Source organism: Balearica regulorum, chromosome 2, assembly GCF_011004875.1.
Source record: "Balearica regulorum gibbericeps isolate bBalReg1 chromosome 2, bBalReg1.pri, whole genome shotgun sequence".
Lineage (NCBI taxonomy): Eukaryota > Metazoa > Chordata > Aves > Gruiformes > Gruidae > Balearica > Balearica regulorum.
The window spans coordinates 129414266-129427099 of NC_046185.1; the positions used below are offsets into that span (position 1 = coordinate 129414266).

The 12834-nt window shown below is 40.2% G+C and overlaps 1 protein-coding gene across 2 annotated transcripts in view; it reads left to right on the forward strand.

Moving 5' to 3' along the window:
- Positions 1–12834, forward strand: part of RFTN1 (raftlin, lipid raft linker 1) — a 101031-nt gene that overhangs the window by 74815 nt on the left and 13382 nt on the right. For both annotated transcript variants that reach the window (XM_075745866.1, XM_075745865.1), the window contains exon 7: positions 8711–8826. In XM_075745866.1, the coding sequence (XP_075601981.1) occupies positions 8711–8826 (116 nt within the window). The remainder of the gene's footprint in view (positions 1–8710; positions 8827–12834) is intronic.

Genomic DNA, 12834 nt, shown 5'->3' on the forward strand with positions numbered 1-12834 from the left:
GAAATATTTTGGCATTTGAATAAGGAAAACAGATCATGCATTGTATTTTATAAACGTACTAGAGACGATCCTGTAATTGCAGAAATACACAGAGTTAATAAACAGTACCAAGTAAAATGAATTAAACTAATAAGATTGTAAAGCAGATGACATAAATGGATAGTGGCTTTCCTTGTAGCTGTCCGGCCACACACTGTATCTGGGTCTGATTGCAGGTCAGCATAAGGACTCTCCAGTTTCATCTGGCCTACATGTAGTCAGGTACTCCCAGTTCTTGCAGAGACCCTTTCTGCCTTGATGGCATAGTATTTTACAAAATTGTCTTCTCTGTTTGTTTCATCCTAGCTAGTGTGCTCATAGGAGTGATGGGTAAATGTTGATCTTAATTTAAGAAGAGAAGATTAAAACCCCCAGATTTTTGCTTGTTGTGAAAATGCGGCACTGAATCCAGCTTAATCCTGTTGCCAGTCTGTATTAAATTACTGGCCCCCATGGTGTCTCTGAAGACAAGCCTCCTGTACAAAGAAAGATTTTGGTGCATAGTAGGGATCTCAGAGACATAACCAAGTGACCATGAGAACAAACCAAGAGAAGTACTCGAACAGTAAAATGTTCAAATTACAGCCAGATTAATTTTACTGGAAAATTTTATGTGACTAGTATATTTCATGGTTAAAGTGCTTATGGTTGAATCTTTCACCTAATTTTGGTTTGTTTTGCATTCTTCAAAAGGAATGTGGTAACCCGTAGATTGGGCACTGCTGCTAAAATTAGTGGGTTTGTGCTTCAAAATTACAGGGGAACTCCTTCCAGAGCATCTTTTTTCCATTTTGCTGCTGGTCAGAATTCCAAGACCCATGATAAAACACAGTGATATGAGTCAGTTCTGGTAAAAGTCAATCAGGAAATTAACAGGCAATCCTAATTTTTCATTTTGCAAGCAAGTAGCAAAAAAGGAAGGTCTAAAGTTCAGCTGATGGAATGCTTTCACACAGCTTCCTGGAAAGCCTTGTAATTGCTAGTTAACTTTCTTAAAAACAAATGGTCATTTACTTCATGTGTATAAATTGCAACTCATAGAGGCAAATCTAATTGGCTCTATCAGGCCCAGTGTTTTCTTTAATAATAACTGCTTATCAGTGTTCTCTAAAATGCTTTAAACACAGCATTTTTCTGTTATTTAAACTTCTAGAGTTCATTTACATAACAGAGGCCTGGGGGAAGTTTATGTGCTTGGATACCAGAGTGAGGAGTGCTGGATAACTGCCTGAGGACATAGATAAAGGATACTTGAATGATGACAGTAAAGTTTGTATGCAAACAGAACAACGAATTGTATAAAAGTGGTCAGATTCAGGATTAAGTTAGATTGGAGATTGAAGATGAATAATTTTTATTAGCATTTTACAGTTACAGGAAGAACAGGTTTAGAAGTCAAAAAGCTCAGAGTTAAGGTTTCCACAAGTGTATTAATCAGTTAATTAACAGTTATGTTAAAACACTGTGAACATGCCCATGCTATTAGAACATTTGCTAAGGACGTCTGTAAATTGCTGTCACTTGCAGTTAAATGTTTATGATTTAAATCCTAAAATTTTCCTGTGCTGCAGAGAAACGGAACAGCTTTTTCACTCCTACACCAACCAGTATGAAACAACCCAGGATAGGGAGGAGGGAAGAACAAGGGGACTGAGGACTTCTCAGGTCCTTACTGTTTTCTAGTCTTTTATGGCAGCCTACCCAGCTCTTCATAGCTGGTCTCCTTATTCACTGATTATTCCTCTTCTAAATTAAGGTAATACTAACATACTTTCTTTAATTAGTTATATCACATTGCTTTGTTCTAGGGGCTGTTTTTCTCTTTGGCTTAAAGTATGAATTCATTATTTTGCTTATTAGACTTAAAAGCAGAGTTGTTTTCTTCTTCTTTTCCCTCCTTGTCCTTGGAATGCCCAATGAAGTGAAGATTTCCAGATTGTCAGTAGTTGCAAATCTGTTTCTTCCTTCTGCCAACAGTTTAATAATTAGTCTTTAAAAAAGTTTTAAAGTTCACTGATAACAATTGTTTCTTTTTGCTTATTGATTAGATAATTATAAACAGAAATATAAGACAATTGCAAGTTACAATATGAAAACCACGCAGAGTTATACCATATATGAAATGTATTCAGATTTTGCTAGTAAGTTAGAAACAGCAGCTTGCTCAGTCCTTGAATGTGCTTATGTTTAAAAAGAAGTTATTTAAATTTGGAGTTCAGTAACTTGCTGGTGTTTTTCATCCAACTCATGTCATTGCTAATTCTGCCTGGAGTCCCAGGTATAAACTGGGATCCTGCCTAGTGACCTAAAGCGATCATAGGACTTCACCCTTGCCCTCTTGTAGTGAGAAGTGGAGATTTTAGCAGCAAGCTACGGATTAATACCAGTGCAAATGGAAAGGATGTAATGGGTGGGGTCTCTTTATTTCCTATAACAGCAAGTCTCAAATTAATAGTGTGAGAAGATGAGAGTGAGAAGGAGAAGAGTTAAAGCTAAGGTTATATTTTTATGCCTTATCAGAGTAATCACAAGCCTGCTCATCTTTGGTTGTTTTGAACTGCTTGGCATTTTTGAATTTGTTTTACCATTCTGTCTGTGAGTTTCCTGCCTTTCAAACTTAGAAAAAGCCAGCCAGCCAATCAGAAAACTTTGAGAGTACTTAAAGCAAATGAAACAAAATGTGAGTTGCTTGGAAGAGGAAAGTAGTCAGGTTTTTAGAGAGTCAGATTGATTGTTATATTTGTACTGCCTCTCACAGAGATGAATCAGTGATGCATTTGGCCAATTATATTCACCTTTTCCACTGAAGTGGCTGGGATTTTTATCATCCATGTAGAATTATTTTTCTCTGTGTGTATACTGAAGGTGAAAAGATTCAGGAGGAGGGAGGAATATAAGTATGAAGCAAAGGCCAACATTCAGGTCACATGGCACATAAAACCACAGATAGCTAGTTTTCCTCATTGAGAGCAACAGCAGCCCAAAGGTTAGTTTCCTAGGTAAGAAGGATTTGTAGTTCAAAGACAAGGGGAAAATTGTTGCCCACTAGGAAAGCCGTCATGGTAAAGTAGGAACTCTTTTTCCCGTATACTTTTGGTAAATCAGAAACAAGAACATCAAAATAGCTTTTTGTCAACTGAGCTACATCAAATATTTATACAACCCAGTGAAAATAGCTTTTTGTGCACAGTAGGATACCTTAATAAAAAATGCAGGGGTAATTGAACATTTTCAGAGGAAGGACAGTGATTGTAACCTTTATGTTCAGAGCCTTTTCTTTAAGAAAGAGTGAAGTTATGTCAATTCAAGAGTAGAGATTGGGAAGTGATACCACAAACAGCAAAGTCAAAATGATTTGTTTTATTGGGATTCCTTACTGCCCTATTGCAAATGAACTAGTGTATGAAATTACTAAAGACCTTTTTAATGTAGGCTAAGTTCCAGGAGCTAAATCTTGTTAAACAAGAGATTACCAAAAGAGAACACAACTGCATCAGAATCACGAAATACCTTGCATGAGAAGCAGTGGAAACTGGAAAGACCATCTCACCATCCAAAGCTTTAGATGACTGATCTTTGAAGATAGGTAAGATTCGACTGAATAAATGTAGGCATCTGCCCTGCAGGTGTCTGCATATGAGTTGTCACCCAAAAGTGCCATTGTAATCAATGGAGATGCAGGCCTAGACCGATATAGTCAGTAGGATTTGTGTTGTGATTCACCTCATCCTCATTGGATACCTAAAAGAGATCAGATAGATTGGAGCGGGTGATTTAGTGACAGCAGGCCTGGATAAGACTGAGATACTCAGTGCATCCTTTGCCTTAGTCTTCACTGACACAGTCTTCCAGGCCTCTGAGCTTACAGGCAAGGTTCAAAGAGGTGCATGACTAGCAGCAGTGGATGAAGATCAAGACAGGGGTTGCTTGAGTTCCTGAGACCAAATGGTCTGCATCCAAGGGTGCTCGGAGAGCTGGCTGATGTCATAACAAGGCCACTCTTAGTCATCTTTGAAAGGTCATGGAGATCAGGGGAGGTTTCCAACACTTAAGAAAGGCAAAGGTTGCATCCATCTTTAAAAAAAGGCCAAAGGACAATTTAGGGACCTACGGGGTGGGTCAGCCACACTTCACAGGCAAATCACTGAGTGAATCCTCTTGGAACACATTTCTGGAGACTTGATAAAACTGATTGTCTTCTGTGATAAAGTCAGTAGATTTGTGAATGAAGGGAAAGCAGTAGATGTTATTTTGGGTGAATTCATCAAGGAAGTTTGACAGTGGCTCCCACAATGGTTTTTTTATCCAGGTTAGGACCCTGCAGCCTACATGGGAGAATAACCAGACAGGTAAAAAACTGGTTGCATGGCTAGGCTCAGAGGATCATGGTTAATTGGTCACACTTTACCTGGAGTAACAAGTGGAGTACCACAGAGATCTATCCTGGGACCTGTTGTGTTTAACAACTTTATCAATGATGCAGAGGAGGCAACAGGGCTTGCTTTTGTCATATTTGCAGATGATCCCATACTCAGGGGTGCAGTTGATGTGCTTCAGAACTGGGTTGCTATCCAGAGGGACCTGGGCAGGCTGGAAGAATGTGCCAGCAGGAGCTTTTTGAAATTCCATGAGGACAGATGTCCCGCCTCTGGGAAGGGAGAGACCTTTACACTAATCCAGGCTGGGGACTGCATGGCTGGGTAGCAGCTCTGTTGAAAAGGTTGTGGGAGGTGTTAGTGGGCAGCAAGGTGGAGATGAGCCAGCAGCATGCCCCGGCAGTAGAGAAGGCAACAGCGTACCAGACTATAATGACAAGAATGTAGCCAGTAGATAAAAGACAGTGATGATCCTCCTCTACTTGATGCTCATTAGATTGTATCTAGAGCACATACTATGTTCACTTCTGGGCTTTCCCCCAAAGGGGGCAAGGAAGATGTTGACAAACTGGAGCTAGTTTAGCAGAGGGCCAGCAAGATAGTCAGTGGCTGGAGCAGTTGTCCTCTGAGGAAAGACTGAAGGAGCTGGGTTGGTTCAGCCTAGAGAAAGGACAGGTTTTGAGGGACCTAACAGTACCTGGCAGTGCCTATGAGAAGACTATCAAGAAGATGGATCCAGGCTCTTGACTGAGGTGTACGGTAGGAGGATGAGAAAAAATGTGCATAAATAGAAACAAGAGAGGTCCTATTTTGTTATGAAGAAATTTTTTTTCATCATTAAAGCAGTCACACTCTGGAAGAGGCTGCCCAGGAAGCTGTACAGTCTCCATCCTTGGAGATTTTCAAGTTGCAACAGCTCTGCTCTGCACTTGGAGATTGGACTGGAGACCTCCTGATGTGCCCATCCACCTGAATTATTCTGTAATTCTATGAAACTGGGTCCTGAATGAAATAATGCTTGTTTCTCTCCATCAGTTGTAAAGAGAGCCTTGGATGACTAAGCCGTAGACCTCTATATTGTAAATACCTAATGTTAGATTATGTGAATCTCACCTAGTACGCCAGCTCTAGAACATGTGACTGTAGACTTAAGTTGCTGCAGACTTAAGAGCATCTGTGTGATAAAGGTATTGCAGGTAGACTCAGTGCGTCTGTCCATTGCCTTGCCCTTCCACACCTCTGTGTAAGAGTTTCCCTGAAAATCCTGCTGATCCTGACAGCACAGCATGTGTGCCTTTTCTCCAAAATACGACCCTGTTAGCTCTTTTTCTGCTGCTTTTTCCTTTCCCCCAATTATTCTCAGCATCCCAAATGCTTCACATGCGAAGGAATTAATAATCCAATTATTCTTTCTTTTACCTCCCCCTTTCTTCTGGAAAAGCAGTATATGACCTGTAAAAGGGAATATGTATGGCCACAGCGTGAGAACTGGCAGACATGCATTCATGATGTGGAAGTTTAAACGTTGTGGCATGACAGGTAGAGAGGAGACTTATGGTTAAGGGGGAAAATCTTAGTGCCATCAGTCGGTTTCTCTTACAGAGTTTTTCACCAGCATCACTCAGTTGAGCACCAGTATGCAACAGCTGCCTCTCCCTCATTGGTTTTCCCCTTCCATTTTTCTCATTTTCTATAGGTTTCTTTCCGGGCCAAAAAATTAATGGCTGTTAAGATTGACTGGATGCAGCATTCAACAGTAATCATTGTACATCCAACAAGGAAGTGCAGTCAAGTTTCTCTACTGCCTGTAGGGTCTCATGAGCTCAGCTATTAGTTTCTAAAATATTACGTATGTGCCATAATGTTCACATATGTGGAAGCTGTGAACTGCACGAGTGGAATGCGCAGCAGAGTGAAACATAAAGGATGATTTATGAGCGAGTATAAACACACGCATGCTGATTGTGTTTTGATCGCTTATTAATTAGCTGGCAAATGCGTGGGGTGAGCTCAAGCTGCAGTTGTGCCAACAGTGCGACACTGAATTTTGTTAAGAGAATTCACGATACGGGAGTACAGTACACTGGCGCTGTATAAAGCTTCCTGGTGAGACCTGGGTGTCTGTGTTTAGTAGGGATCTATGGGTTTCTGATTTCAGCCTTAGGTGCTGTCCTGTCATCCCAGCTTTGGAAAATTAAAGGGTTGTTTGTACGTTATGCATCCTAAAATAGATTTGGGCATGGGTGTGGGTGTTGGAACGTGATACATTGCACAGAAGTCGAGTTGGTTCCCACTTTGAAATGTAGGGTCTAACAAAGTGCCATTTCTGAATGAAATAAGATAATTAACTCCTGTACCTATTTGTATGTGGCAAGCTTGTTCTCCCTACGTTTTCTAACCTGCAAACCAGCTACTTAGTGATCTGGCCTGTTACTTCACAACAAAAATGCCAGTTCTCCTCACTTCAATGAAAAATTCGTCTAGATGGTAGGAGTTACAGCTTTGTAGTCCAGTTCGTCCTCCTTGGATCAATGTATAATACTGGCCCACTGCAGTGGTAAGGAGTCTTCATCCCTATTTATTCTAAACAGAGTTACAGGAAACCTGTCTGAGGAGACAGTCACTGTGAACGTACACAGCATATTTTTTTTTTCTTCTTTGAATCTCCCAACAGAATCCCAGGGAGAGTCCCTAGTAAGTGGTTTACAACTTTTTTCCTTCACAATCAAATGAAAAAAAAAAAAATCCTGTTGTAGTTCAGATACAAATTTTTCATCTGCTCACTTACAACTTAATGACTTGATTGAAACTGCAGCAAGAGAGTAGTGGACCGTGCAAGTAGAAGCAAAGGGGTGTGCAAATGCTTGACACCTGCAACAACAGTCTGGCTAGAGTGTGTTTGTAGACATAAACCTCCAACTGTAGGAGTCTGGTTTGTTAAATTTATTATTTCCAGATAATAAATTTAATTTAGATCATATAATGACTTCGGAAGATGTTGACTGAGATTGTGTCTGCAAAAGGTAGGAAGCCTCTTAATCCTCTTCACCACCTCCTTTGTGAAAATTGGTTCTGAGTTTGGTACATGCTTTCCCTTAGAGGCAGCAGGGCATTCCCACTGGCATTTCTTGACCTCACAACATCCACCAGGGAAAGCAGAAGAACCTGATGAAAGAGCTAAGCAGCTTTATCCAGAAGACTCTCCTGTCTGTTCAGGAATCTGTCAGTTTGGCATGTGTGGTTGCATTTCAAAAACACGTCTCATACCAGTGCAAGGAACGTAGTTTCCTTAAAATTGTAAAGAAACTATTATGCAAAATACAACACTTAAGGAGGGGATAAGCAAAGTCTTTATAATCAGTCATACAAGGTAAATGTATTATTTAAAGTAGAAAGGCTGAAAAATATGCTTTGTGACAATGTAAGAGGAGTTTTCTGTGTTCATAGAGTACAGTACTGCTTATTTACAGTTTTTCTAAATATAATTCTATTGCTTCATCATTTACCTTATTTTAGTAAGGAAAGGTAAGTCTTTTTTTCAGCTATTCTGATTCTGTTCTGTCATGGAGCTGACAAAACTTAAGTTCTTGCATATGGGAGTGATTGCTGATTATGGAATACACAGCTAAGTTGAAGGAAAAAGTGCTGCTCAAGTAACTATAATAGTATGTGTTGTCTGAAAAACTGTGCTGGGAATGCAAATGAGAATAGAGAGCCACTAAACCAGATGGTCAAAATGCCTTCATAAATTGATTAAATAGTTATGAATGTATCTTTTCTTTCACACTGTTTCGATATGCCAGATCATCCTTAGTCCATGTAGGTCACTGCAACAGCTGATCCATATGTAGGGTTCTGACTTGTGTGAATGAATGGGTATAGTCATTAGTATCAATGTACCTTCAAAAGCCCTTGAAAAGCTGACATAATACATGGTCTTATAATAATTATTAACAGCCCCCAAAGTGTGTGTATAAAAGTGAAGTAGGTGAGCAGTACTGCTGAACTGAGGATTGAATTAATTTTGCCTGCTTGAAATAGGAGACCTGTGTTTTATGACGACAAACTCTGTACTAACAGTGGACAGTGACGTTTGCTATTAGAGAGTAAAATTGCTTTTAAAAACTGTTAGAGATATCAGTCTCGTTCATTTAATAAAGCTGGAGTATCAGAGCAAGGTCTGCTCACTTTTTTATTAATATCCTTGGAAGAATTTGTTATTAATAAATTCAGATACCTCACTGCACATGGAATGTCTTTCCATAAAACTTAGGGATAACCCTGTGTTTTCACAGATTCTTTACATGGGACAATGGATGGAGTATTTCTCTTTGAAGATGTTGCAGTTGAAGACAGTAAACCCATTCAGGGCTATGATGCAATTGTTGTAGAGCAGTGGACTGTCCTGAAGGTATGTGTGCAGTTTTTCTTTGATTTTTCTTTTTGGAAATCAAAACACTTCAAGACTGTGAGGCAGACTCTCATGTACTGATCTGTGCTTCCACAGTACCAGACAGGCAACCGAGGTAAAGGGATGCAACAAAGCAGTAACGCCAGTTAAGCACACTCTAGGTTTGTACAATGCACTTTTGTTTTTTATAATCTCCATGCTTTATTGGGGGGTAGGAAATATGAGTGATGGTGAGCAATGAAACTCAGGGTATCTGTCCCAAAAATGCATCTGTCTGCTAGATTAACTGTAAAGAGGATCTCCATTGGTTGTCAGGGCAACATGATCACATAAGTCACTGTAGCATCACAGTTCTAAAGGAGGCGACCCTTTAGGTAGGCTTAGGTGCAGCTGGAATGCACAGACAGCTCCATTTGTTTCTGTCTGACCTCCTTACACTGAAAGAACTGTATATTCTGGATAGGTCCCTATAAACAAACCATGTGTGTCATAGATTGGCTTTTTACTGATCCAAGTACACGCTCAGGTCAGTAGAAACACTGTTTAGATCAGATCAGTCAGTACCGATCTTCCACAGCAAATTTGATACACAGACAGGTATTTGAAAAGCTAGGCTTAAAATTCTTTGTGACTTGAAGCAAAAAGATCACGGGGGAAAAGAAGATACTGTTGCGTAACTCTTAGAGGGGGTTTTTTTTGTTTTATTTTATTACTTGTCTGCCAGAAATAGAGGCAATACCTGGTCTTTTCACTTGGCATATATTGTAAATGGTGTAAAACCCTAAGACAGACAAGCAAGGCGCACAGATGCCAAAAGGATGGATTAAAAGAAAACGGGACAGATGCTAGACTAAATGTGTAAAATTCCAGGAGACTAGGATTAAGAGTTTGGTTATTAGATGATGACTTTGTAGTGTAGCAAGAAATGGCCATATTATAATGGCTAGAAGTTTCTGGAAGAACAGTATAATGTGTTAATGGCAGCTTTTCTTGTGCTAATGTGCATCTGAACAAACGATTCCTATATTACATTTAATGTTATTCCAGTTATTACAGATTTGTCTGTAAGTTCTTGTTCATTTTTAGTGTCAAATTATGATGTTGCCACTCGGGAGCAGGTTTTGGGATAATGACAGATGGTTCCATGAGTGCATTAGGTCAGTGCTGATGAAGAAGGCAAATGTTAAGATGCATTAATGTTAACCACATGTTAAAAACTGTTAGGAAAGGAATAGAGGGTGAAACAGCGACCATATAGTACATGTATAAGCCATGGTTTGACAGCACCTTATTTCAGAAGGTTCTGTTAGTACTGTAAATGTTCAGAGAAGAGCAGTGAGGATGATCATACAGACAGCTTCCGTGTTAGGAAGACTTTACATGGTGTGTCCTTTCAGTCTGGAAAAGAGAAGAGTTGCAAAGAATGGAATAGGTAGAGGTCTCCTAAATCAGGGGAGGCACGTAAATAGGGATTGACCGTTTGCCGTCTCTTCCAGTCTAAGAACTAAGGGCTGTCAAATGGCACTAGTCGGGGCCAGGTGCAAAGCAAACAAAAAGGGGCGTAACTGAGGTAATTCTTTCTGCAGCGTGCAAGAGATCTGTGGAACTCCTTTCTGGAGAACGCTGTGGCTTCAAGAAGTTTAGATGGGTTCAGGTGGAAGCAATGTTGTTTTTTCCTCTACCTTACTTATCTCTGTGTTTATGTAAGCATCAGGAGTGCGTTTCTGAAGCAAACCCGCTGATCCCTCCCCACTTAATATGCCTCACATCACAGAGTGGTCTCATATTGCACAAACTGAATTCCTTTCAGAAGAAACTAAACCAGACGTGCCGAGAGGAAGTCCACAAAATATTTGGGGCAGGTATCCTACATGCTTGCCCTAATATATATCACTCTTCCTTAGCTGTCACTTACAGCCATGTTGGAGACAGCTTTCTGAGTTAAATGTTTTCTCCGTCTCAACCAGTTTGGCTCTTAGACAACCAGTGAAAGGTTCTCTGTCTCAGTAGGATATTGCAACAAAGTTACTGCATAATAGCCCCTACATATGTCTTAGTTTACTCTGTGTGGACCCAAGAAAGTTTGTCTTAAGCTGTATGACAAGGACAGCATCTGATAGTGGGGATCCTGTGATGGCAGAGTGGTGACCAAAACACTAGGACACAGCAGAAGAGTATCTTCTATCAGGGCCCCTTGAAGTGTTAGAGCCCTGGTAGGTGGGGTATCATTTGCCTTCAATTCTAGCAATTTGATGCTGGAGACACAGCTGGTCAACAGATTAAAGAATCAACTTCCCAGTGCCATCTGGTGTGTCAAGAGATGCTGTACTGCTGCACACCACGTCTGTGTGAGGGCTAACGTGGAGAGTCTCTTGTTCCAGACACAAGATTTGGCACGTGCAATTTCATAAACTGACTGAGCTTATACACAGTTTGTCAGTATGATCGGATTATTCTCTGCTATAATTTAAAATTTGGATGCTGGGTGTTCCCTGGCAATTTTGCTCTTCTGAGATTAACCGCCCCTCCTTTGGGGACATTATGAATGTGTTACCCACCAACCTGAAAGTGGAAGAATATGAGGAAGAAAAAGCCTGCTGAAGGAAGGAGGTCGAGGCATTGGGGAACTCTTGCAAAGATCTTACCCATTTAGAGGAAGAGCAGAGCTGACCGCCTTTTTTTCTCCTCCTGACATTTAAATAACTGCCTGGATATTTCATGCCTCATGCTTTTTGAGACAGAATAGGCATAGGTAGGTAAAGTCATCAAATGAATGACAGACAGATTGGAAGCCGGGGGATCTGTATGCACTTGCTCAGTGTCGTACCCAAAAGACCAAGTCGCCTCTCTGTTAAACCCTTTTGGAATTCACTTTTATTTACCATAAACATGGAGTAATGCAGTGGCAGAGGAAGGGACTGTAAAATGGGGGATGTAGAGGGCAGGAGGCGGAGTTCAGTAGTGACAGATGTCTGAAAGCCAGTAAAGGCTTTGTTTCTGTTATGAGTACTTCAAAGTGTATTTATCACAGAGATAATTATGGAGCAGTGGAATGACTCATTAATGTAGACTTTCTTTTTTTTTTTATGTAGGTTCAGCTCTGATCTAGATTAACCTTTTCCATTTGTTTTCGTTTGTACCAAGGCAGTGGAAGAAGCACTGACGGGCAGCATGACATAAATGTGTATAATGGCTCCTTATTTTAAATTTGTATCAGATTTGATGATCTGGATGAGTTATGGACTTGAGCTATGGACTTGTTCAGATGTGGTCTGAACTGAATATAAATTTATTATGTTGCATCCTAATTAAGAAGAAACGAACAAAAGAATCCCAGCCACAACAAAAGAAAGCTGTTTTTAAAGGAAAGCCCTGTAGCATGTATCGATGTCCTTAGTAATGAAAAGAGAACCTTTCTAAATGAAAAGGTAAAGTTCTGCTGTTTAACCATAAAGGCAAAAAAGAGGGGTTGGCACACCTCTTAGCAGAGAAAGTGCTGCCTTTTTAATTGCTAAGGCTAATAGAGAAAACAAGCTGAACAGTGTGATGCACTCGGTATGTGTGTAAAATGTCAGTTTGTAGAGGATGTAAAGCTCGAAGCTGTCACAGTATGTGGTCCCGCCAAGCAGCAGACAGGATGTAATAGCTCTGAGTAATTTAACTCTTTCTTCTCAAAGCAGAGCTGGGGCATTCTCTGCAAATGACCACAGGACTTCTAATGACAAAACGCTGCTCTCGTCCTTATCACTTTGACTCTAAAAATGTCAGGGCATATTATTTCCACCGCAGCCTCTGAGATCTAGCACTAAAACTTGTTTGATGGTTTTAATTCTGCTTGTGTAGGCAAATGTGGGTAGACAGTTCTGATTAATCAGAGCCTGCATGATTTCCCTCTCCCCATCTCTAATCTGTCACCTTCTCTTCCCCGTTACCCAAGACAAAATAGCTAATACTGTCTTTAAAATTGAGTACTATAACATTTATTTTAGATTTCTGCATTGTTCTGTT